This window comes from Anas platyrhynchos, chromosome 2 (assembly GCF_047663525.1).
Source record: "Anas platyrhynchos isolate ZD024472 breed Pekin duck chromosome 2, IASCAAS_PekinDuck_T2T, whole genome shotgun sequence".
In the NCBI taxonomy this organism is placed as follows: domain Eukaryota; kingdom Metazoa; phylum Chordata; class Aves; order Anseriformes; family Anatidae; genus Anas; species Anas platyrhynchos.
In genome coordinates, this window is record NC_092588.1 from 96,712,058 (window position 1) to 96,738,771 (window position 26,714).

Genomic DNA, 26,714 nt, shown 5'->3' on the forward strand with positions numbered 1-26,714 from the left:
TAGTTAGCATAACGTGGCAAGCTGAAAAGAAGGTGGTTTTGGGGTTACTCGCAGCTTTGGTTGATGAGAGTTTTAGGGAAGTCAGACACTCAGCAGCAGCATTGTTTGAGGGGAAAGGGGAAGGTTTTAAGCTGTAAAAAATACATTCACAGAGCAATGAAAGAGTCTTGCTTCTGGAAGGTTCAGCACAAGATATGGCAGCTGCCATCATTATGCAGTGCCTGGTTGGAGTTAACATTTCCCCTCATTTATGTAATTTAGAGATTTACTTTCAGAAATAAAGCACTGACTTTCGTAATCTGGTATTTAAACACGAGAGGTGACTATTAAGACTTTCTGTGGTGATTTATCAGAGAGGTAATCTCTTTAATAATAAAATCTCAGTCATCTATTTGGTAATACTGAATAATCTATTTAATAATAAAAACATTGTGCCTCATTTCTGAAGCCTGTTCTCTTTCTGTCAGTGAGAGCCTAAGATGTAGTTGAATTTACCCCACCTTGCTGGAGCAATGGAGAGCCTATTTGTTAGACTAGCTGAGCTGGGCCTCCTCCAGTCAAAGCTGAATTGAATTATAGGTGCCCAGGGCAAAGTTGTTTCTAACATACCAGTGGATTTATCATGAGAAATGAAACACATTAGAGCAGCTAAACAATCACTCTCAGGGGAAGAAAGGAAATACTATCCTTATAGTATATTTGAGGAAACTTGAGTCCCTGGGAAACAGTTGTTTGGTATTGTTCTAGAGTTAGGAAAAAGAACTTGCTCAATTCAGTCCCTGTCGATATATCCTAGTTCATAGTTAACGAGGAAAGCTTACTGAGGACAATACTGGTTTTGGTCCATCCCCACAGCAGTCACAGTGCAGAGGGGGTTTGTGCTTTGTTGCAATACCAAATAGCCTATGGCAGAGTCTGCCTGGAGTTGCAGCTACTTCAGCTGAAAGCACAATGCAGATTTCTAGAAATATGAAATCTTTACATATTGGCAATTTCATCGATGTATCTGGGAAGAAAGTAATTGAAAGTCGCAAAGGAGAAAAAGTAACACTGCAATATTCATAATCATTATGAAACTGTTGGAAGGTATGTTAGTTTGAGTGCAGGGAGTAATCTTTAATTAACTTTCTCATTTTATGCATTTGTAAGTGTAAGTCATTATCATTCATTAAGACAGCCATGTCGGAATGATTACTGAAATATCTTGAACCATCCCTGACTTCTCTAGTGCTTGCTATGACCAATGATGTAACACCATTGTTAGTGCAGTTTGTAGTTGTAAGCAAAAAGTCTTTGTGGTGTTGTGCAGAATGAGCAACTTCAATTTCCTGAAAGGTAGGGTTTTTTCATGTATACACATGTGGTCAGTAAATTTTCTGTGTATTCAGTGAATCAACGTTATTCAAGTTAGGGTAGAAAAAACTAATGCAGTTATGCCATAAGAGCCAGTCACTAAAAAGTAGCAAGCCTAGGCTTAATGATGTAAATGCAGAGAACAGTACTCTGCATGTACTGCTCTGCACTACTACTGTGAAGCTGAAAATGAAGGGTTAAACTGGATCATTGGCCATTGCAGGTAGCCACATCATAAATTCCCATTCATGGATTTATTGAGCTCCATCCCTGTACTAATTACCACTCTTCTCATGTGTGCAATGGTTGGAAACCTTTTAATTTCCAACCTCAATATATTCAGTATGATTTTCAACCTGTTTATCTTTGTGCTAGCTTTGTTCTATGTTTTAATAGCTCTCTTCTTTCTTTTTCTCATCCCCCCCCCTCCATGTATTGATGTTATTTCATTTCAGCATTCATCCTGCTAGATTAAATTAGCACAGGCATTTCAGCCTATTTCACTCATTTCATTCAAATATCCTTCTCCATTTGCTGACCATTATAGAAGTCCTTCCTTGTGTTTTGTTCTCAGTTAAGTTTCATATTGTGTGTACAGGGGACCAGAACTGCACAAATTTATTCCAGATTGTATTCTACATGTTCCTCGTATGGTGGTACTGCTACTCACTACCTGTGTTAGAATACCATTGCTTTTCTTGGGATTTTTGTCAAGGCTATGGCTCTGTGTACAAGTGTTTTTTTTTTTTTTGTTTTTGTTTTTGTTTTTTTTTTTTTTTTTGGTGTTGTTTTTTTTTCCTCTGCTGTATTTTTTATAACTGATGAGTATCCGAGTGTGGCAGAAGTCTGTTCGTTTCTCAAAATCTTTCACTTGGCTCTATTCAGTTTCATAATGTTCTGACTTCTATGGGTCCCAAAGTCTTTTCTTTATCGCGATCTGATCTTCTGTGGTGGTTTTACTCAGGTGGACAGTCAAGCTGCACCTCAGCTGCTCTCTCACTCCCCTTCCTCAAAGGGAAAGGGGGAGAAAATATGGTGCAAAGGGCTCACAGGTTGAGATAAGGATGGGGAGATCACTCAACAATTATTGTGACAGGCAAAACAGACTCACCATAGGGTAGGGAGATAGTAAGATTTATTGCCTATTACAAACAAACTAGAGAAGTCAGAAACAAAGGAAACCAAAAGCACCTTCCCCCCATCTGCCTTCTTCCACCTCCTCCCCCCAAGCGGTACGGGGGAATGGGGATTGTGGTCAGCCTATGGTACTTTGTCTTTGCTGCTTCTTCACAGTCACTCTCTTCCCCTGCGCCATGGGGTCCCTCCCACGGGATGCCGTCCTTCCAGAACTAAGCCTGCGGGGGCTGCCCACAGGCAGCAGCTCTTCAAGCACTGCTCCCACATGGCTTCTTCCCACGGGGTCCATCCCCTAGGAGCAAACTGCTCCAGCACGGGTCCCCCACGGCTGGGCGGCAGCTCCCCCCAGACTCCCTGCTCCTGCGTGGGCTCCTCTCCACAGGCTGCAGTTCTGGCCCGGGGCCTGCTCCTGTGGGGGCTCTCCATGGGCTGCAGCCTCCTCCAGGCCACACACATCCACCTGCTCCACCTGGGGCCCTTCTCTCTCTCTCTTTCCTTCTCCCTCTCTCCCTCTCTCTTTCTCTCCCTCTCTCCCTCTCTCCCTCTCTCTTTCTCTTTCTCTCTCCCTCCCTCCCTCCCTCCCTCCCTCCCTCCCTCTCTCCCTCCCTCTCTCCCTCTCTCTTTCTCTCTTTCTCTCTTTCTCTCCCTCCCTCCCTCCCTCCCCCCCCCCCCCCCTCTCTCTCTCTCTCTCTCTCTCTCTCTCTCTCTCTCTCTCTTATTGGCTCAACTCTGGTCAGCAGTAGGGCCCTTATCTGACATGAGGCAGCTTCTAGATTCTTCTCATAGAAGCCACCCTTATGGCCCCCTGCTACCAAAACCTTGCCATGTAAACCCACTACATCTTCCCTTAGGATACCATCAGCAGGGCCTCCTGCTTTGGGATCCAGCAAATTTTGTGGAGGTACTCCTACATTTTGTGCCACTGTCTTTAATGAAAGCATGCTTAAAAAGAGTCCAAGACTAACGTTAGAGAAATTCCAGTAGTACTACTTTTAGCTTGTAACTCTCCTTTTCTTTTTGTCATTTCCAAATTTGGCCAGCATCTCATCCGCCTCACCAGTTCTTGCATGAAATACCATTTTCTCCAGATGAACTAATGATTTTCTGTCAGGCACAGTGTTATATCAAAACATATTTTTAAAACAAGTCAGGTGCAGGAGAACTAATCTGTCTGCACTACAGATAAAGTCCACCACATTTCACTCATGAGAAACAATAGTTATTTTGTCAAAGGAGATTAGATGAGTCAGACTTGATCTCTTCTTGCTACACCTGTGCAATATTTATTACAGTCTCTGTTCACCTCAGTATTCTTTTATTTACTTTCCCTCAAAATTTGTTCCAAAGCTTTGCTTGTTATTAAGAATAGCCCTGACAAAAAGCAGTTTCAGCTTCACATCTCCCCCCTCTTTTTTTTTTTTTTAATTTTTTTTAGGTGTAACACTGTGTTTACTTTCCTACTCTCAAAACATTCTCATACAACAAATTTAGTAAAAATCTGTCCCTGCTTGCAAGGCCCTGTGTAGGACAGAGGGGAAGGACTTTGTGAGTTGGAGGTTAGCCTTTCTGTCCCCTTGTGTTGAGCACAGGGCCCTGTGTATCAGGATCTGTGTATCACCTGGGTGGTTTGATACCCTAAATAGGGTGCTTCTGGGAGGTGACAGATCCCTTATCTGCTTAGGCAGTGATGCTGCTTGGGCTGGGTGTGCGCTGAAGTAGCTTGAGCTGTGCTCCAACTTGTATTGTTGAAAAGCTCTGATAGTTTGATATTACATCTTAAAAAGCTTGACTGTGCTGAGCTTACTTTCAAAGGAATTTCCTTCATGTCTTTCAGGCATGAGGAGCTTTAACTTCCTAGTAAATCTACTCAAGAGTAGTGAAATCCCTAGCATTGTTTGGAAGGGCCCTGGGCTTCTCTAAAATAAATGATAAATATATATTTATAAAGTAAGGAGAAATCAGTTGAGTCTATTTTGAATCAGCTTCAATTTGAGCTTGTCTGCTCACTGAAGTTATTCTGCTTCAGTTTTAGCACAGGCTGCTCTGAACATGTGGCTAGTCAGTGTCTTGCAGGGGCTGTGGTGGTGGGAGAGGTGCTACCTCTGGTGCCACCGTCTCTGCTAGAGCCAAGGCACCTTTAGTGTTGTCCCACTGAGCCCCACTTCTTGCCAGCTCCCAGCTCTGCCTGATGGGATGGAAGACCCAGAGAACTGAGCTATAGCAGTGAGAACAGGAATGGTGCTAATACTCAGTTTGGCAAGCAAGAGATGGAAACTCATAAGAAAAGACCAGTGAAGCCCCCTTTTTCCCTCTTAATAAGTATGTTTGCCCTGCCAGAGGGGCAGATACATGCAGTGAGACGTGCCACTGAGATTACCAGAACAAATACAGCTTGCGGGTAATTTTTTGTAATAAAAACAACATAGCACTTTGTGGGAGAACAGAAATCAGCGCTATGACCTGCCAGTACCCACGAGGAGCTCTTTGGCTGATGGTTACCTCTGGCAGGAGCAGAAAAACTCGCACTGAGTGGATTTTAGTTTCTCTTGCTCAACTTGTCCCAGCTGAAGGCTGGGGTTTCCATTTTCAGTGGAGCTGTTACTCTGAGCTGCTAATGGTGCGGTGCACCTCGCAGTTCTGTGCCAGATTGTGCTTAGCAGAAGTTTCTGAGTATTGAACCAGGTGGGATTCAGTCTGCAAAAAAACGACAACAAAGATTCAGAATAGTTTCAATTTAGACTCTGGTCAATCCCTTGCTGGGAAAAATTTCTTGCTGCTGAATTTTAATTGACCATAAGAGAAGTTTCTACTACTACTCTCAAGTTGAAACGGGAAGGGAATGATGTTTTGTTTTTCTCATAAAGCCAGTCTGATGTTTTGTTTGCCTTAGTGGTTTTGAAACCAATATTTCTGATCTGTCCTATTGGTGATGAAGACATTTAACTATTTCTCCCCAAAAGCATTTGAAATCTTAATTGTTTCTTGTTGGTTTCTTTGGTAATGTTATTTCAGTAACTTTTCACAGCAGGTTGGCCAACTGTTTCCTTTTCCGGATGTATTATTGAACAATTTTTAAATAGATGCAAATAACTTATACATACAGATTTAAGACCTGATCAGATTCATTCAAGAGAGATTTGAAGAATACTTTCTGAGGGTTTAACAGTGTTTTTTGGAATGAATTGATATTGTTTAGCTTGTGTGATGAACCAGTTTATTTTAACAAAGCATGACTAGTACACTTGGCTCTTATGCAATGTCTCTTGAGACATGACTGGGATAATGCTTTGTAAAAAAACAGCCAAGCAATAATCCTAAATTTTGAGAACTAATTTTAAACTGGAATGTAGAAGCAAAGAGAAGTCCTGTCTGAGATGATTTTCATTTTTTGTGCCTGAAATTGCCAAGCGTCTGCAATGGGAGCAATAGGAGAGAATTTCTAAACAGCTTAGCTTAGTTTATTTTTCAAAAACAGCCATAGTCCAACAGCTGAGAAATCTCAGCTGAAGGTTTTTGCCTGCATTTTCTCGGTTCTGAGAAATCATTATTTTCATCTTTGTAAGTCACAATTCTGTGATTCTCATACATACAGACATATTTCTGGGGTGAGTAATAATACTCTTGGGAAAATAAGACCCTCAAGGAAAAATTAAGACAATTACTCATGGTCAGGGTGGAATAAAGTGGTAGGAAAGATATAACTGTCTTCAGAAACCTCAAGGCATGATGTAAAAATTACTTTATTCTGTTATTCTAGTCAACAAAGACAAAGCAAATAATGGATTTACAATACAAAAGAGAAAATGTATATGAACAATGACAACAACAAAGCTTGAAACTAGATATGTAGTGGAACAAGCTACAAGGGAATACTGTGCAGTTATTAACACCAAGGATGTTCTGGCTTAGACCAAATTTCCTCCTTATTAAACTAATTCTGATAGTTTACAAGGATGTGACCTCTGCAAGTCTTAATACATTTTCTGGGCCTCTTTCCGAGTCTTCCCCACATTCACTTCATTTATACTTAAGGGCTTTTTACAGCAAGCATAATGAGAAGAAAACCCACACTCCTTCATTTTTTCCTGAACCAGGGGATTCTCTAAGCTTCTTTGTAACCTAAAAGGTTTGGGGTTATAATGAATCACAGCTGTTAATATTCAGTGCTAATACCTCAGGATATAGAACAGGAATAATTTCTAATATGTTTGTGCTCTTCAAAATACATTTAAGCAAAAGAGATATTTCCCAGACTAAAATACAGTTATCACTTTTTTTTTTGTTGTTTTTACCCAGTATGACTGAAATGCTGATTTTATTTTTCAGCCTCTACAGAAGAGCAATAAAATACAGTAGGTTGATTTACAGCCTAATTAAACGTACCTGAAACATACCTTTTCATGACAGTAGTTTTGCCTATCTGAAATTACGCTGTGACAGCCATGGTATGAAATGGCCATTTTCGTATTAGTGGGTGAAGTGTAAAACTCCATTAGATTAGCTTATGAACTGAATGTGCCACTTGGAAATGTGCTGTATAAATAGCTTCTCTTGTTGCTAAGCCTGTGGTCTAATTAACTTGATTTTGCGCGTGCCTCTCCGGAGGTTAAATGTGACATCTGAAGATTAATGTTAACTAATGTCCTTCTAGAGACTGATGTTCACAAAGCCATTTGAAGATGCTTGGCACCTATGCAGTGCATTGTGGTAATGATCTCTAATAAATGCACTAACAAGCAATGGGGTTCAATGTCTCCTGGGCAGCTTGCACCCTATCATGTGACTCTTACATCTTTTCTGTGAGTAGTAATTACTCAGTTTGGTCTACGTTACATGAGTACGGTTCAGCAGTTTTATTTTTGTTCTGCTAGGTTGTCTTTGGGAATATAGTCCAGATAGTTAAAAGCATAATTTACAGATTAAGACAGTTTGTAGGGGAGAAAACAATTTAGGCAGTTGTGGATAGATACCTAAGATGCATTTTTCACAGTTAGTTAATGACCTTCACCTCAGCAAGACCAAGTGGCTTCCAACAGTGACTGAGTTAACAGGGAGAAGCAAGGTTTGCAGTTTTCTACAGATCACTAGATTGTCGCTGGCTCACTTAGCACTGCTGGTTGCCCACAGCAGATCTAGAATGAAATAGCAGATGGACTATAGACTAGGAGATGCACCCCTACTAGCCTTCTCTGACTTCTTTGAAAATACACGCAGTGCCACCACTAGATCGCAAGATTATTGCAGCCTTGCTTAGCTCTGTTAGGGTGTCACCAGCCTGCGGTAAATTGCATTGGATTTTCCTGTACAAATGGGTATACAGTGGTAGTTTTCTTCTTTTCCACTATTCAGTTTCACAAAGGGGAAAAAATATTATTTGGGAATTTTCTGCATATATATGTAATTATATAGAGAGTCATAAAATCGTTTAGGTTGGAAAAGACTTTCAAGATCACGTCCAACCATCGTTATATTTTAAGGGAAGTACACAGTTTGTAGGGATGCAGAAGGAAAGAGAGCATTGCTAAGGTAACTTGTCCTAAATGGAGCTGAAGCAGTAGTGGTGATACTGCACATCATTATAAAGAAGTGAAGGAGAGCTAGTAGGGGTGTATCTCCTGGTACTTGAGCAAGCAATATAGCTTCAGCACAGTTCAGAACTAGATCTGACATGAAAGATTAGCTGTTATTTCTCTAGGATGTGTGATACAGTGCACTTCCCTCACCTTAATCACAGGCAATCATTTTTTGTACTGATACTGATGTCATCTTTCCCTGTTTCTCATTCTGTTACCTTGTTTGGCATTTTGAGTATACCCAGTCTTGATTCAAAGCAAGTGGTTGAATTCAGAGCGTTTTTATTGCCTTTTCTGAGATGGTAGAGGAACTAGCCTAAGTTTAGCTTTTTCCTTGTTTTCTAGATAACTGATCATTTTCCCTCCTCCAGCTTCTGCACATTGGTAGCTCGCCTGATTGACTAGGCAGAGGTATCAGGCAGCCAGCCTCCAACCCCACCAGGGTGGCATTGAAGGCAGCCTAACAGACGATCACGAAGGTGCACCAAAGGAGGCATAACACATGTACTGACACCTCTGACAGTGAGTGCAGAGGGCTTGCGGCTGGCCTGTGCCAGCTCTGCACGAGTAATTCAGTTGTAACCTTTCCTTCTTTATAGAGGAATGACTGGGTACCAGGAAAAAGTCTTCTCTTCCTTCCTGGCTTGCCTGCTTGTTTGTTGCCTTCTCCATATGCTCATTTGTTTTTCTTCCTTGCAGTTCTCCTGCTGTTGCTCACTTGTAAGATTGAGTAATGGGGAAAAAAAGTGTTTTTCCAACTAATTGTCTTGCACAATGACCACATCTTTCTTTGCATTGTCATTTTAAACATTTGATTTTAATGATGAGGCCTGTAGGAGGAAAAGAGGAACGTGAGCTGCTTAGACAGCAAGAAGGGACATAAAATAAATAATAATAATAAAAAATCTGTACTCTTCTCAGGTTACAATTTGCAGTGTTTTTCTGAAGGTTTTCACAGGCTCCTTCAAGTTTTGCTTACAGATGGAGCCCTAGCCAGCCTATTTAAAGCAGAATTAATTTTCAGTGACAGCTCCTCTCTTTCAGATGGTAACTAGCGGATCTTCTTGATGAAGTGTCTCAGAGAGGTCTTTGGAGAGGCATGAGCCTGTACCTGTAGTACAGTCTCTGTAGCTTCCTAAATAAAGGAAATGGGTAATTAGAGGTAAGTGTGCATATTAGCAAGAATCCTTTACAGAAGACAAGCAACAAGCTGGTGCTCTCTCAAACAGTCAGAGTAAGAAGTGGAAAGTCAGCAATCCTGCCATGAAAGGTAATCCACTGCTGTACTGCTCAAGGGGACATGGAGGAGATGCACAAGCGAAAGTAGGACAGGTGCCTGCTTCTGACTCCAGCCCTCAGTGATCTGGGTTTGTGGTGATGGAGCAGTTAACAGAAAACACGCCAGAGCATAGCATTTAGGAATAAACTGCCAATGAGTATTGCAGGGCTAAAATGAGTGGTTACACAGCGTAACTGGCTGCCTTTATGCCGCTCTTTATGAACACTGAGAATATCTGCCTCCCCCATTGTTGCTGTCATTCTTCTTGATTTGTCTGGAGATACGGATGAGGCCAGTTTCTCTGAATATTTAGGAGAAAAAGGCTGTTACAGGGAAGGGAGTAGGTTGTCAACATGTAACAGATGTGATAAGGTGTTTCCCTGGATGGGTTGGAGCTTGGCTGGCCTTCTGTAAATGCCTCTACCTGTGTTAGTTGTTCTTCAAGTAGACAGTCCGACAGTCCGTGGGCTTAGGAATTTGTCTGAAATGCCTTTTTTTTTTTTTTTTTAAGCTTTCACGTACCCGTTGTGTGCTTTGCAGGATGTCAGGAATCTGACAAAGCAGCGGTGCTAGCCTGTGTAAGAAATTTTTGCATGCTATGCCTACTTGTTAAACACTCTTTTGTAGATTCTGCTTGATAAGTGTAATTCCTTTGCAATCTGTATTGTTTACCAGGAGTGACCATAAACATTGCATAGTCCCTAATTAAAGTTATTGTGTTAATTGGTTAACAGGCTTTTATATTGTTATTCAGGAATACTGTAAATATGCTGGAACGTAATTGCAGATCTGTGCTTGCACATCTGTGTCTCTTTTTTCACAAAAGATGTAGGTTTGTGTTGTGTTTGTTTTTGTTTTTTTTTGGTATGATGAGCACAAGCCCTTGGTTTTTATACCATTTCAACTGTCATAGTTTTCTCCTAGAAGTGCATGACAGATTTGAATGAAGTGCACTCTCACCTCTGATGACGATGCTCCAATTTATCCACCAGGTTTCAAGGCCATGTTTTCTTGCTGTTATTGATCACTGCTCTTTTATACTGGAAGTATTGGAGGAGTGAAGAGGGAAGTCGAGTACTTTCCCGTTTGGCCAGCAAAGTGCTGTGACACATTGTAGAGGCAGTTTAGAGTTATTCATATCTAACACCTGTTTTATCACAAATAAAAATAGGCTTCTTTGGAAAGAAATGGGGAACCCTTATCAGCACGACACTGATTCTCTGCAATCTTTTTCATTTCCTTGTTGTGCGTAAGAACCTTTTTAGTGACTGTTGATTTTCTGTTTACATTTCTGAACCACAGTGTTTGGTCTTCAGGTCCTTTGTAAGTAGGTGAGGTGCAGTGAAATCTCTGTATTGACTGATAGTTGCAAAAGGTATTACTTTTATAAAGTCAGTCTGTTCTGTGGACATCGCTGGCTGCACTGGTTTCTTTCTGTTGTTCATCATCAGCTCTGGATGTGGAAGGGTGAATCTGTCTGGGTTTTGTTCCTCAGCCGCCTCTTTATAGACATAGCACAACTGCTGACTCTCAAGCACTGGATCTGTTGGTAGTAGTAAGTGTGGGGCTTTACTGACTTGTGCTGCAGTAGTTAGGATTCTTTCACTGCTTTTATTTGGGACAATGAGAAAGGGGAATTTTTAAATAGTGTCTCCTTTCATTAATGATATCTTGGGGAGAGGAGGCATGTTTCTCATACAGCAGTAGTCACTTTCAAAGTAAATCTGAGTAAGTTAATGAAGCACTTGAGTTTCCATGTGCTGTAAACATCCTAGTCATGCCTGTCTCATCAGGCTTGAGGTTTTGTGGAATCCTCATTTTTCATTGCCTAGTGAAACTATTCTCAGCCTAGAAAAAGGAAAGCTAAGAGACCGTAGGAAGCCTTTTATAAGTACTTTTCCTCCAGCTTCTCTCTATAGCTCTCCCAGTGAGAAATCTCATTGGTTCAGAGAAATGCTGTTGCCTTATATCTCTATGAGGAGTTTGAGTTGGTGTTTTTTGCTACATGTTAGCAAAAACAAGTCTGACTCTTCCAAGTTAGTATATGGTTAGGTAAGGTAAGCTGTTAGATGTTTTCTGTAACGATGTATTTCTAGATAATTTTGCTGCTCTCAAAATGCTATTTACCTTGTTAAAATGGGAGCATTTTTGCCCTACTTTACATGATCAACTTGTCACTTTCCCAAATAATGGTGTGTATACGACTTCGGTGCTGCAAATGCCTAGTGAATTTTGGGCCTCTTGAGCATGCCTACATTGGTTCTCAGCCTCTCTTGGACTGAGGCTATCATGGTAACCAGCTGTGTAGGATCCTCTTTTGTAGCAAATGGAAATGAGAAGCAAAATGAATTCTTAATTTTCACTTGAAAAAGGGATTTGGAGTGGTTCCTGATACCCTTCTCAGGAATTCTGCATTTTCACAGACACACACCCACCCCTGGGGAAACTTGTGGCACATCTTGCACAGTTCCTTGGTCTAGTGAGCTTCTTATCCCCTTCTAGTTTCAATGCAGGCAGAACAAAATTCTCAAATAATTCATGTAGGTTTGAAGTTGAACAAATGCAGCGTAGCTCTTTGTATTGCTTTACTGTGTCCTGAAACCTAGGTGCTTGTATCTTACCCTTGCAATTCAAAGTAAAAAAGACCAGTGGCTTTTGTTCGAATAATAATCAGTCCTTCTAAACTACACTGTTCCCTAGGAAAGACAATTACACAATTGACAGCAATATTACCACATTATTGCACTGCCATTGTTCGTGACTTTCTTTGCCTTAAAGTGTGCTGTTTCCCTATCATATGACAGAAGGGTAGCCAAAGGTTTTCGCTCAAATTATTGCCAGCAGACTACAGGGATCAATGGTGTAGATAACTTGGCAATTGCAGTATTTCTGCAGCATTATGTGCACTTTTTCTTACGTACTGTATGTGTTACTGAGAGAATTTTTGATTGTGTATATAAAAATGGTCATGGCAGTAGTTATTTTTACTTTATCTCATCTTCAGGGAGAAGCAGAAATTACAGTGTTCCTTCTCCCGAGAGAGCTAGTGAGAATTAGTTGCTCTTTGGTTGTCTTCTGTTATTGGCAAATAATAATCCCAGAGGAGGCCATGCCAAGTGGAGATGATATTTCCAAGGTCTGTATTGCACCATTCATTTGTGGATCTTGCTGCACTTCAGAAACTGCAGTGGCTCATTCTGCCATCCCCCTCCTCCCCAGTCAAATATTATCATCTCCATTCTGTGAGAGCGGGGAAAACAACAGAGGGGATAAATGACTCACCCAGAATTCAGCAGCAGCTCTGCAATAGAAGAGACAGATCCATGTGGAGACTCGATCACACAGATTCCAGGTCCCTGTCAGACAGGGACATGTTTTGGAGACCCCTCTCACTGGAGCTTTGCAAACCACTTTCCAAAGGCTCTGTGTCACTGATTCGCTCATCTCAAAGCCATGCTGATGGAGGCAATTTCAGGATTTTTTTTCTTGATGTCTTTCTTGGTATGTAGTATCTGTTAATACCGCCCCCAGTGCAGAGCTTACGCCTCATCACAGGGTCTGTCTGTCCCTTTACATGTGACAGCATTAATGCCGGGTGACCATACTTATATGGCTGACTGAATAAATTGATTGATTCAAGCTCTCTGCCTGCTTTCGAAATATTTGAGAATACACAGCAATGTTATCACTTTCATTATCTACTATGGAAAATATTTTCTTCTTGTGTTTTGTATACCAGTTGTGCATAGCTGACATCGACGACAAGGTTTTTCATATGCGATTAGTAAATGTCTTTAATGCACAATCCCAGTATGATGGCTCGAAGCCTTAAATTTGCAGAGGAGTGGAAAAGCCACTGAAATGTCAATCTGCAGGGGAACTAATTGCACGGATTGCAGAGGAAGTAGGCTGTGGAGTTTTACAAAGCATTAAACCTTTTTCTGCCTGTGTTGCATAATCAAGGAATCATTTCGAGAAAACTTAATGGAAGTATGTAGTTTTAATTGCTGGCTAACATATGGCAGTATAACTTTTGCTGTCCCTTCATTCTTAGTAGGAATGTGAGCTGAGTGTAAGATGTGAGCATAGCTCTTGTGGTCATGTCATACAGTTGTTTCATGGCCAAGGATTTGCAAGGATCTCTAGGATCCTTGTCTTCGCATACAGTAGCAGAACCCAAGCTAAAATGTTAGAGTTTACTTATAATTTTTTAGGATTTTTATTTAATTTGAGCATAAACTTGTAGACTGCATTCTATCCTACTAAAAAAATAATGCGTTTGGCCCCTGAGATGGTATTTCTATTTTTATTTAGTGTGCCAGAGTATCGGCAGTTTTTCTTCTGTAATGCAGTGAAGTCAAGATTTTGCCACCTGAGGAAAAACTCTGGGTGTCATCTTTTAGATTCTTAGCAAATGCAAAGGCTGAGCATCTTATGAGTGTTTGCCAGGTCTTATTGAGATGCTTTTGCATTATCTCTTTAAAAGAGATCAGAAGTCTTTAAGACTCCTGCTTCCTGGAAAATGACCATTTAAGTTGCTCCCAACTTGCCCCCCCTGGCATCATGAATAGATTTTGAAAAGAACGTGTTGGGCGTTTTCCAAATTTCTAACGTTCCTCTTCATGATAAAGACTGTTATTTATTATTTCACTTTCATTCCAGTATAACCTTCTTCATTTCTTGCATTCAATCAGAATAACCATATGTCACTTTAAAGGTGTGGAGAATGAGTGTCTAGTATCAACAGAGTGGTTTAACAGAGTCAGGAGGAAAGCAGAGGTTTTTTAAGATCAAGGGCAGTACCTTGCCTAGAGGGGTGTATTGTTGTGTCTCTGTCTGTTATGGTAGCTTGGTGGGGAGAGAAGGATTATCCTTCTATTGCTTCCAAGTATTGTGCAAAATAAATCTAAAGAGAAAAAAAAAATCTATTCAGATTATTTTTCCCTTTCCAAGTGGAACATTTGTATGAACATCTTACAAACAGTTCATTTCTTAAGGCAGAGGGAAAGATGGAATCAGTACTGTATCCCCCAATCTGTGTGTTTAAGTAGAAAAGGTGTCAGTTCCAGCTATAGGGGTGCAGCATTGCCACCAGCTTCTGATGAACTGGTAGCTTTTGGTTCATACTGGTTTGGGCTGTGAGGAGGTGACGCACCCACCTAGTGTCTATCTGGTGCACTTGTCCTTTCCTGGAATCTGTCCTGCACGCAGAAATCCCTATTGTCTGTATTCAGTTCACCAAAGCAACTTTGAAATTTACATCTCTGCTGTACTTCAAGTCGAACAGTTATTGAAACATCATAACGTAATCTGTGCCCTTCCAAGACAGGCTTATGCAAATATGCAAATACCCAACTGTTCTCAGCACAGCTAGAAGAAATTCGGCTCTGATGATGTAGTTTCTCATGGGAAAAAGCATTCAGACAAGAGGTAAAAAAAATGAAAGTATATCTCTTCTTTCTCATTTTTTTCCCTGTTGTTTCCTATTCATCTGCAGAGGGGACAAGACAACATATCAAATCCCTGTAGCTGTCGGGCAGAGGGAGGGAATCTGGGAGTTGAGGAGGAATGGAAACAGGTCCCTGCTCGACATCGCAGGCGATGCCCTCCCCTTCCGGCCCTGCCTTCCCAGGTGCCCTTACGCAACAGGTTTGAGGCCCTGGAGCTCGAGAGACCGGTGGGTGAGGAAGAGGTAGCAAGTGTTCCCAGGAGGATGCCTAGGGCGAGGAGGTCGACTCCACGCCTCAGGACTGCCTCCATCAAGAAAGACAGGAGGGTTATTGTTGTTGGAGACTCTATTCTTAGGGGAACAGAGGGCCCTATTTGTTGGCCTGACCCTACCCGTAGGGAAGTCTGCTGCCTCCCTGGGGCCAGGGTCAGGGACGTTGCCAGGAAGCTTCCCAACCTGGTACGCCCCTCTGATTATTATCCTCTTTTGATAGTCCAGGCGGGCAGTGACAACATTGAAGAGAGAAGCCTGAAGGCAATCAAAAGAGACTTTAGGGGGCTGGGACGGTTAGTGGATGGAGCGGGAGTGCAGGTGGTGTTTTCATCCATCCCTACGGTGGCAGGGAGGGGTACAGAGAGGACACAGAAAGCCCACCTGTTAAACACGTGGCTCCGGGGCTGGTGCCAACGCAGAAATCTTGGGTTTTTCGACCATGGGGCACTTTACTCAGCACCTGGCCTGATGGCTGCAGACGGGTCCCTATCTTTTAGGGGAAAAAGGATCCTGGGCCAGGAGCTGGAAGGGCTCATTGAGAGGGCTTTAAACTAGGTAAGAAGGGGGATGGGGCTGAAGCAAGGATTGTTGGGGCTGTGCCAGGGGGAACAATGGCAAGGCCGGAGGATAAGGTAATGGCCCAGCTGAAGTGCATCTACACCAATGCATGCAGCATGGGTAACAAACAGGAGGAGCTGGAAGCCATCGTGCAGCAGGCAGGCTACGACTTGGTTGCCATCACGGAGACGTGGTGGGACCAGTCTCATGACTGGAGTGCTGCAATGCCTGGCTATAAGCTCTTCAGAAGGGACAGGCAGCACAGAAGGGATGGTGGTGTGGCTCTCTATATTAGAGAGTCTTTCGAGGTTGTAGAACTCGAGGCTAGAAATGACAATGTCGAGTCCCTTTGGGTTAGGATCGGCAGGGACAACACGGCTAGTGTCCTGGTCGGGGTCTGCTATAGACCGCCGAACCAGGATGAGGAGACGGATGAGGAGTTCTACAGGCAGCTGACAGAAGTTGCAAAATCTTCAGCGCTTGTACTCATGGGGGACTTCAACTTCCCTGACATATCCTGGAAGCACAACACAGCCCTGAGAAAGCAGTCTAGGAGGTTTCTGGAGAGCGTGGAAGATAGCTTCCTGACGCAGCTGGTTAGTGAACCTACCAGGGGTGGTGCCCCGCTAGACCTTCTCTTCACAAACAGAGAAGGACTGGTGGAGGATGTGATTGTCGGGAGCTGTCTTGGGCAGAGTGACCACGAAACAGTGGAGTTCACTATTCTTGGCGAGGCCAGGAAGGGGACCAGTAGAACTGCTGTATTGGACTTTCGGAGGGCTGACTTTGAGCTGCTCAGGACACTAGTTGGTGGAGTCCCTTGGGAGGCAGTTCTGAAGGGCACAGGGGTCCAGGAAGGCTGGGCGTTCTTCAAGAGTGAAATCTTAATGGCGCACGTGCCCAAAGACGAGCTGGCAGGGAAGAAGACCAGCCTGGCTCAACAGAGAACTGTGGCTTGATCTTAGGAGAAAAAAGAGGGTTTATAATCTTTGGAAAAGTGGGCAGGCCACTAGGGAGGACTATAAGGATGTAGCGAGGCTGTGCAGGGACAAAATTAGGAAGGCCAAAGCTCATCTGGAGCTCAATCTGGCTACTGCCGTTAAAGATAACAAAAAACGTTTTTATAAATACATCAACACAAAAAGGAGGACTAAGGAGAATCTCCATCCTTTACTGGATGCGGGGGGAAACTTAGTTACAAGAGATGAGGAAAAGGCGGAGGTGCTTAATGCCTTCTTTGCCTCAGTCTTTAGCGGCAATACCGGTTGTTCTCTGGATACCCAGTACCGTGAGCTGGTGGAAGGGGATGGGGAGCAGGATGTGGCCCTCACTATTCATGAAGAACTGGTTGGTGACCTGCTACGGCACTTGGATGTGCACAAGTCGATGGGGCCGGATGGGATCCACCCAAGGGTACTGAGAGAACTGGCAGAGGAGCTGGCCAAGCCCTTATCCATCATTTATCAGCAGTCCTGGCTATCGGGGGAGGTCCCAGTGGACTGGCGGCTAGCGAACGTGACGCCCATCTACAAGAAGGGCCGGAGGGCAGACCTGGGAAACTACAGGCCTGTCAGTTTGACCTCAGTACCAGGGAAGCTCATGGAGCAGATCCTCTTGAGAGTCATCATGCAGCACTTGCAGGGCAAGCAGGCGATCAGGCCCAGTCAGCGTGGGTTTATGAAAGGCAGATCCTGCTTGACAAACCTGATCTCCTTCTATGACAAAGTGACGCGCTGGGTGGACGAGGGAAAGGCTGTGGATGTGGTCTACCTTGACTTCAGCAAGGCTTTTGACACCGTCTCCCACAGCATTCTTCTCAAGAAACTGGCTGCTCTTGACTTGGACTGGCTCATGCTTCATTGGGTTAGAAACTGGCTGGATAGCCGGGCCCAAAGAGTCGTGGTGAATGGAGTCAAGTCCAGTTGGAGGCCAGTCACTAGTGGCATTCCCCAGGGCTCGGTGCTGGGGCCAGTCCTCTTTAATATCTTCATCAATGATCTGTATGAGGGCATTGAGTGCACCATCAGTCAGTTTGCAGATGACACCAATCTAGGCACATGTGTCGATCTGCTCGAGGGTAGGAAAGCTCTGCAGGAGGATCTGGATAGGCTGCACCGATGGGCTGAGGTCAACTGCATGAAGTTCAACAAGGCCAAGTGCCGGGTCCTGCACCTGGGGCGCAATAACCCCAAGCAGAGCTACAGGCTGGGAAATGAGTGGTTGGAGAGCTGCCTGGCAGAGAAGGACCTGGGAGTGATGGTTGATAGTCGGCTGAATATGAGCCAGCAGTGTGCTCAGGTGGCCAAGAAGGCCAACAGCATCCTGGCTTGCATAAGAAACAGTGTGGCCAGCAGGTCTAGGGAGGTGATCGTCCCCCTGTACTCGGTGCTGGTGAGGCCGCACCTCGAGTACTGTGTTCAGTTTTGGGCCCCTCGCTACAAGAAGGACATTGAGGTGCTTGAGCGGGTCCAGAGAAGGGCGACGAAGCTGGTGAGGGGCCTGGAGAACAAGTCCTACAAGGAGCGGCTGAGGGAGCTGGGCTTGTTCAGCCTGGAGAAAAGGAGGCTCAGGGGCGACCTTATCGCTCTTTACAGATACCTTAAAGGAGGCTGTAGCGAGGTGGGGGTTGGCCTGTTCTCCCACGTGCCTGGTGACAGGACGAGGGGGAATGGGCTTAAGTTGCGCCAGGGGAGTTTTAGGCTGGATGTTAGGAAGAACTTCCTTACCGAAAGGGTTGTTAGACACTGGAACAGGCTGCCCAGGGAAGTGGTGGAGTCACCATCCCTGGAAGTTTTTAAAAGATGTTTAGATGTAGAGCTTAGGGATATGGTTTAGTGGGGACTGTTAGCGTTAGGTCAGAGGTTGGATTCGATGATCTTGAGGTCTCCTCCAACCTAGAAATTCTGTGATTCTGTGAAATTCATTTACCATTTGAACAGTCAGGGATGCTTGAATGTATTTCTCAATTTAGAAAATGAACTGACAGACACAACTGTTTTGGATAGACACTAAAAATATACGCTGAAAGGACTGCATAAAGTCTCAGGTAGAAATTAGCTTTTTTATTTTTTTTTTATTTTTATTTTTTTTGTCCAGTGCAGTATCTGATGAGAAATGAACTAAGCTTCTTCCTCAAAGTCACAGCTATAGATCAGCTAGAAGCTTGAAGGACTACTTAAATATCGATAGGTGGCACATTGATCTATGGCTCCAAGAATTGTGCCAAGAAAGGAAAATCAACAAGATCTTCACCTGATTTATGTAGGCCAGACTTTTCTTCTCTGACTTGCCTTTCAAAGGTGATCTCACAGAGACGTAATTAAAACTTGATGAAGTTATTAAATAATCATGATGATTTATGTCTGTATGCTGCAACCCTGTGTATGTTTCTGTGTTGCTCCCAAATGTGGCAAGTTCTTGCCTGTGAAAATGAAGGTTAGAGAGTGCCAGGCTTCAGGCCAGAAATTTTTTATGCAGCTCTTTTGTGAAAGGTCTCCAAATCATTCTAACGCTGGATTGTTGTTTACAGTTAGTCAAACTGGAAGTTAGTGAAACAAATCAACGAAATTTTTAATCAGTAAAACTCGGAAGCCTCTAAATTTGCCCACTTTGTAGAGGGAGGTGATACTCTGACAGTGGAGATGCTGACTTGGGGCTGGAGATAGCAGGGTAACACCAGAAGTTGTTACTCAGTCTTAACTCTAGCCTAGAAACCACTAATAACACAGTATTGCCTTTTTCTTCATCCTCATCTTGCTTATACAAAGGAGAAAGAAAGTATTGAGTCAAGGGTTATCTTTCATTAGATATTTAACCACAGCAGAATGTAGGCCTGGCCTGAGTTGCAGCCTATCGATATACTATAATATAAACATTGCTGATGTTCTTCGTTTGTGAGGTTTCTGTTGAATTGGATTATTTGGACTACAGTTTTTACGACAAACAAGAAGCAGCCTTTGAAGTCGAATATGGATTTTTTTTTTTCTTTTCTGTCTGGATGCTAGTGGGAATTTTGAAGAAGCTGTTTCTCATTTGTTTTTGAATTTTTCTTAGCATTTGTTTTGTGCTTTAAGACGTTGATCTTGTTTTTGGTTTTTTTTGTTTGTTTGTTTTTTAACAGGCCTAACTATCTCCATGTATATCAATACCACCAATTTTCTACTCTTTCCTTTTTGGACTGAAAAGACAAGCCACAATATGTTGTCTAGTTATATAAAAGGTGGGGGGCTAGCACCTCTGATTCTGCATGCAGAGTAGTCAGCATTTTAGATACAGTTTGGAGCCGATTATCATAAGGAACATGAGTTAGAACTGATAATCAAGTTTCTGAGAATCCCTAGCCTTTCCATTAATTTTGATTTATTGATTTTTTATGAGTAGGAGCAGAGATAAGCTCTGGCTCTGAGGAGGATCAGAAAGGCCAGTGTGTGTCGACGTTATTGTCTTGTTTCGTGCTGTGATTTATACAGTGAAGGTACTGGCTGCATTCTTCAGCTTGGTGTTATTTTATTTCTTCTCATCATTATAGTATTTCATGACTTAAAGACAAGTGCCCTCTGAGAATCTGTTCTGTTGTGTCTCTAACATTATTACAGGCTGAAGGCCTGATTATTGGAAGTGCTGAGCCCTTGCAGCTTCAGCTGAATGAATGGAAGCTGAAGGTGCTCTGCAAATCATGCCTGAGGCATTTTGTTCTCTTAAAGGGATTGAGCCTTACCTCATAAATATAGGTCTCTGCTTCGACAAATTCCCTGTTGACTACACATCCTTTGAAGTAAATGGAGATTATTTGATTAGAATGAAACCTATGCTCCAAAATTAACTCTAACCCTCACTACATAGCTGAGGAATTGATTAGATTTTAGTAAATCTGGTGTTAAAATTAAGCCTCAAATTTACAATTAAGCTTCAGAGTTTTGCTTTGCAATTGGAAAGCTGCATCTTGGGAAAGATCAGAAACCCTCTTTCTTGGGAGCTTTGGGTGACTGCAAGCAGAACTTGGGTTTATATGGCAGCAGGTACTGAAATGGCAGAGGTAACTAAATGTGCTGAAAGGGAGGGGTTGTGGCTAGAAAGAGGTACCAATACCAGGAGGTTGTAGCTCGTGCAAAGAGTCAGCCTGCCTGCTTCATTCACATTCTCTTGCAGAAAGTCTTCATTCTAATTTTTCCAGTTCCACTGAGAGAAGGAGAATATCAGGCAGTGAGTGATACAGCTTCAAGAAAAGGGGTGTTTTATCCCAGAGCTGGATACTTAATCCCAGTCTTGAAGAGAATGAAGCCTACCTAAGCTGTGGCTGTTTGATCCTGAAGGAAGGGAGATGCTGCTATATGGACATGTGAATGACTGCTGAAAAAGACCAAAAGAGTACTGATGCAGAAGTGAAAGATGAACTTAAGAGTTTTAAGGATAAAGTATATGATGAAGGCCTTAGTCAACTTGACTCTTATGCTCTTAAAAAAAAAAAAAAAAAAAAAAAAAAAGTGAAACCTGCTGAGGTGGCACTGTAAGTCATGGCAGGGTTTTAAAGATCCTTTTCTGTACTTCTCTAAAGCCCCTTCTGTTCCCAAGTTCCTCAGGCAGGCCAAGAGGTCAGCACTGCTTCAGTCCTGCCATTAAATTTTGAAAATCCATTCTTCTCACAAGGAGATTCACAGTCCTGTCAAACTGAACTCTTCCTTTCTGGGATCATCATCATTATACTATTATTTTATTCTGCCTTTCTTAAAGCCAGTAGTTGATTTAAAAAAGAAAAAAAGTTGTGGGTTGTTTTTTTTTGGTGGATGGGTACGTTTTGTTTTTTTGGTTGCTGTTGTCGTCCTGTCTTGTCCTGCCCCCACCCCACCCCCCTATCTCAGATAAGGGACACATGACATAAGATCAAGAGATTCAAAGAACAATTTGAATCAGTTATATTTCCATCTATATGTCTCTCTAGATTTCTTTGGTTGCCTCTGTGGTATATCCATATAGAATGTGGTAGCTCATCTACTGTATCAGCAGACCTTCACATTTCACTGTGTACTTTGATCTAATATTGTGTTGTGACTGATCAGGTTTTGTATTTGGTTCTCAGACAATATGGTGCATGCTGTTAGCAGTGGGGAAGGCTGTTAACTTTGATGAGAAGGCTTGTGTTTCTGTCTGTCCTTCTCTGTCCTGGCCTGAATGACAAACCTTGGCACAAACAAAGCACCCATTGAGAGAATATTCAGGGAAACGGGTAGTTGCTCCCTCTTGCTCTTTCTGCTGGTCTCATACAGGGAGGCACTGTGCTATGTTTCATTGCCTTTTAAGACTGTAGTCCGAGGCTGGATTTTCAGGATATTCTTTTGACAATCTTTGCTACTAGAACTAGGATTCCTGTCCATTATGGTACTCACTAAAGTTTACGGCTGGTTGCATTTTATTTTTGTTTGTTTGTTTGTTTTTGGTAGTTCCTGCCTGTAAATGTTTTATTCCACTGCCCCTTGTTTTTCTGTTTTTAGCCAGTGAGACCTGCAACGATTTCCATCCCATGTTCTTCACCCATGACAGATCATTTGAGGAGTTCTTCTGTATCTGCATTCAGCTCTTGAACAAGACATGGAAGGAAATGAGGGCAACTTCAGAGGACTTCAACAAGGCAAGAAAAGGGGTGGGGAGGGAATAACTGGGCAGGATGTTGAAACAAGGCCATGTTTTCTTCCCTAGAGGCACAGGGATTTACTAATCCCACTTCTGCTGAATACTGTGATGTGTCTTCTCTTCAGATTCTTCGTACATCAGAGGGGCAGCATTTAGAAAGCAGGGGGATTGAAAAAGGTCTATGAATCTCCCTTACACCTCCCACGGTGTAAGGGAGATTCATAGACCTTTTTCAATCATGTTACACTGCAAACTGGAAATACAAACCTGGCTTGAGGGTATATTCTGCCTTTTTATGTTAGCAATATTATGCTGAAGTGCTGCAGCCTCTAACGTTGTAAATAATGCAAACAGACTGTTGCAGTGATAATTCTGTGCATCCCTTTCATTTCATACGAGAACTGAAATAGTAAAATATTAAAGAGTGGACACAATCATGACAAAGTGCTGTACAATCTGGCCAGCTGAAACAAACCAAAGCAACCAACCATCAGTATTGCACCCTTTTGATTGTATGAGAAATCTGGAAGTTTCAGACAGTCATATGACCGACAGCAAAGGTGTGGAGAACAGGGGTGTCTTTCTTAATGGGCTGTAGAAATCCTAATTTAACTCTCTAACATACCAGGAGGCTGAACAGTATCTTTGGCATTTTGTAAGAATGACAAATTCATGTTTTTGTGTCCTGCTGGCATCTCTATCTTTGTTGGGAAGCTCTGCATCTTGCGCCTCTCTGACTGAGATCAGATGTTGATTATAGGGGTATTGGTTGAGAATGAAAAGGGAGGCAGCTGCATTGTGTCAGCATGTTCCAAAGAAGTGCTCTGATACCACCAGACTCAAACGCTATGCGAGAGCTAGTAAGAATGATTGTGCCTACCTTCTAACTGGAGCTGTCTACTAATGAAATTATCTAAATATCATTTTTCCGCTGCAAAAGGAAGGTGAATCCTTCAGACACAGTGTGGAATAACCTGTGTTGATTTCTTTTTGGTAAGATAGCAATGCCTGAAGCCTGGCAAAACAGAGAATGGAAGTCCAAAGTGCCTGCTGTTGTAACTAGATAACCTAGAGGCTTGTTCTTGTGTAGAATTTCTGACACGCTTCTTATGGTACAAAGAAGAGCAAAAGGAGCAATGATGAGATATTCCACTGAAAAGTATAGCAACCTAAAATCAAAGGCTTAAAAAGGCTTAAAAGCAATAACCTTTTTTATAAAATACTACTTTATATTCTGTGGTTGTTTAAAACAAATGGATTAACAACTGCCTGTTGTTTACAGGCCTTCTGTCTCAGTAGAAAAAGGATTTGTGTATATAAGTTTCCACAACTTGAATTTGAATATTATTAGTTATTGAATTATTATTATTAGGGGAACAAAAAAATGTTCTATTTCTGGCAACAGCCCAGATCACCCTAAGAGAAGGTACAGAAATGTTCTTATCTGTGTTAGATACCACTGTAGTGGTACACAAGGTAGTTTCTTCTCTGATCTGGTAAGTTAGTTATGTTTTAAGTTACTGAAAGTCCTATGGTTTCACCGAGCAACTCTTGAAGGTTGAGCAGGGTAGGCAGTAGGTCCTGCTGCCTCTGTCACTGAAGGTGTAGGAGGCCTTTAACTCTATGGGGCAAATCCAAAACATGTGCCACCAGCCTACTGAGATTTGTGTATGGTGGGTGCAATTGGTGAGATGCTGGTCCAGTATCTTCTTCCTCCTGTAAAGGGGAGGGAATACTAAACTCCCATGACTGTCATTTCTAGCAGTTCAGTAGTTATGTTCTGCCTATCTGAATCTTTTCTTTTAGTCACAAGGAGATTTTTGTGCTCTTTATCCACTTCAAATGGCATGTGGTGGTGATGTGCATTACTCAGCTGTTATCTGTCTTAAAGGGATCTGTGAGTAAAGCAAACCATGTTGTTGTGTGGGCTTGTGAAGCACTTCTGGATTTGTGGAGGATGCGATGTTATGTAGTGGTACCCCAAGGTTTACTCATCTGGTTGGTAGCTGACAGCTGCCAGTGCTGATGGCTTTACCAAGCCACACAACACCATTTTTAATCCTTACCTGGCAAACAGCTTTGGTTTTCGTGGCATGTTAATATTCTTTCTTCATCCTTTCTGAGTGCTAAGTTTTTATGCAATGAGTTTTGCAAACTTAGCAAGTGAAGGTCATGTGGACACAGGGAACATTCAGCCCACACTTTCAGGAGTGAAGGGGAATAAAGTAGGGGCCTTAGAAGATGCAGTAGTTCAGCTGCTGTGAAAAATTCTCTTTTCTCCTCTCTTTGTATTACCATTTTTCAGTTTCAGTAACTTGATTGTCATGGTAATATATGAAACACCGCTTTTCTAGTTTGCTGTCTACCTGAGTGATGGGATCGTTCATTTTCTTCCTTCCTTGCTTCCTACTCCAAAATCTCCAAAACAAAATCAGAAGCTCCCAATATGGTAACTCTTTATTGAGACCTAGAGATTGCATTTAAAAGCTAATCTGCTTGCTTTCATCTTTAATCATAATTGAAGAGAAGGAGCTTTTTTGTTGAACTTTTGATTAATCTCCGTAGATTGCATATGAGAGGTGGTAGGAGGTCTGTGTGCACATATGAAGATTTATTTCCTCATCTCTTGCACTTTCTCGCTAAGAGAAGTGAGGTGATTGAATACTTCCCCACTTCAGTTCTTATTCTCAAGGGCTTTTTAAGACACAGATTGACTTTCTTTTGACAATAATACTGTATACTGTGACATCGTGGTTCCTCAGTCCATGTTTTGGAGATTTCCTATAGCTTCTTTCCCTTCCTTTTTTTCTTTATTTTCTTTTAGAGTTTTTTAAAAAATATAAAGGTACTTTGTTCACAGTTGGAAAAATGCAATGATGTTTTAGTGAGACATTTATGATCCCATGCTTTGTCTCTCTGATTCTCATTCATTAAAACAGACACCTTTTGTCAGGCTCAGCTCTTGCATTAGCAAAACTCCTTGGATCTCTATGGTGATAGTATGATACTGTCAGACCTAAAACCTTTTTTACAGCCTCTCAATATACTCGTAGATTTCTGAATAGAATAATTCAGTCAGGCAGCTAAGCTTATATTATGTCTGTATAACATTTTAAGACATGCATAATTCATGTCTGGTGAGTTTTCTAGAGAAATTAAGATGCAATAGGGTATACAGATGTGCAAGTGGCAACAATTCCATTTGAAACCTTTTTGTTTTCCTTTGAGCCTGCAATTGATCAAAGGACACGTTCAAGCTCTTTCCTCACAATCATTTGTGAACAGACAGCGTGGTTTATGACTTTAGAAATGTAAAGCTTGGAGACAGGATTATATAATCTATGTTTTATTGCTGCAAAAGAAAACATTGTGTATAGAGGTTGGAGACAGTGATGACTATAAGAAAGCTGAATAGATTTATCTTATACTCTAGCATCTAGAAACTTTCATCACCAACCTGCCCATTTAAATAGGTGTTCGTCTGTTGGTTTTTCCTCCTGGAGGTCTAGCTATTCTCTGCTCAGCCTGCTCGAGGTAACCAGGCCCTGCTGTTACACAAGCTATGATGTACTGACTGGTTGATTTTTTGTTTAACTTGTTTTTAACATAATGGTAAATGGAATTCAACCACTGTAAATGGAATTCCCCACTGTAAAATTCCTCCCATGGGGCCAAATTAAAGTATGCTCCTAATGGAAAACTGTGTTGATCACCACTAATTTTGCTTAGGTAAATACCCCCGTGTTGCCCTAATGAAGATTTACATTGAAAGAGGGATCCTGTGTTAGTGATCTTCTTGTAAAATACACCTATTGTATATTGTAAGATGAGGAGACCACAGATGGGAGAACATGCAAGGGAAAAGATTATCCTCACCTCTGTTCTCCAGATTTGTCTGATGTTTTTATAGGTTTGAAGTTCACCTGCTGATAGGAAGAAGGGTGAGCAAATGGGTTACCTTATTTGCAGGGCCAACCATAGTTTGTCTTGTTAGACCTAAAGAACATTATGAACAATTTGCTAGTTCTGTGCCTAGGGCCATCTTAAAAACAAACAAACAAAACAAAAAGCAAGGAGAATAAGAATTAAAAATACTGCTTCCAGCACCAATATGTAAGAAAAAATGAAATTCCAATTCACCTTCTGAGGTTTTGAAGCTGCTTTGTAGAGAATGGGCACAGTTGTAGCTGTTTTTATTAGTCTTTCATTAGTCTATGAGGTAGTTTTAGGTTTTTGGTGGCCCAAAAATGAGTAGTCAAAACAAGACACAGTTTATTTTCTCAGCACAAATGAAGCTGAGTAGAAGACACCAAAACTGAAAAACTTTGAAAGTTCTGCGCTGCTTGGTGTTTGAAATCAAAATCTACTGCATTCACTGAAACTGTAGATTTAGGGAATTGGAAAGCAGAGGAAGGCTGGCTAATGATGCCACTGATGCATTTTTCTCAATTACTGAGAACTCAGT

General features: G+C 42.1%; 1 protein-coding gene across 14 annotated transcripts in view; it reads left to right on the forward strand.

Moving 5' to 3' along the window:
* Positions 1-26,714, forward strand: part of ELMO1 (engulfment and cell motility 1) — a 310,601-nt gene that overhangs the window by 183,966 nt on the left and 99,921 nt on the right. For all 14 annotated transcript variants that reach the window (XM_027451441.3, XM_027451440.3, XM_027451439.3 and 11 more), the window contains one exon: positions 22,111-22,247. In XM_027451441.3, coding sequence (XP_027307242.1) covers positions 22,111-22,247 — 137 coding nt within the window. The remainder of the gene's footprint in view (positions 1-22,110; positions 22,248-26,714) is intronic.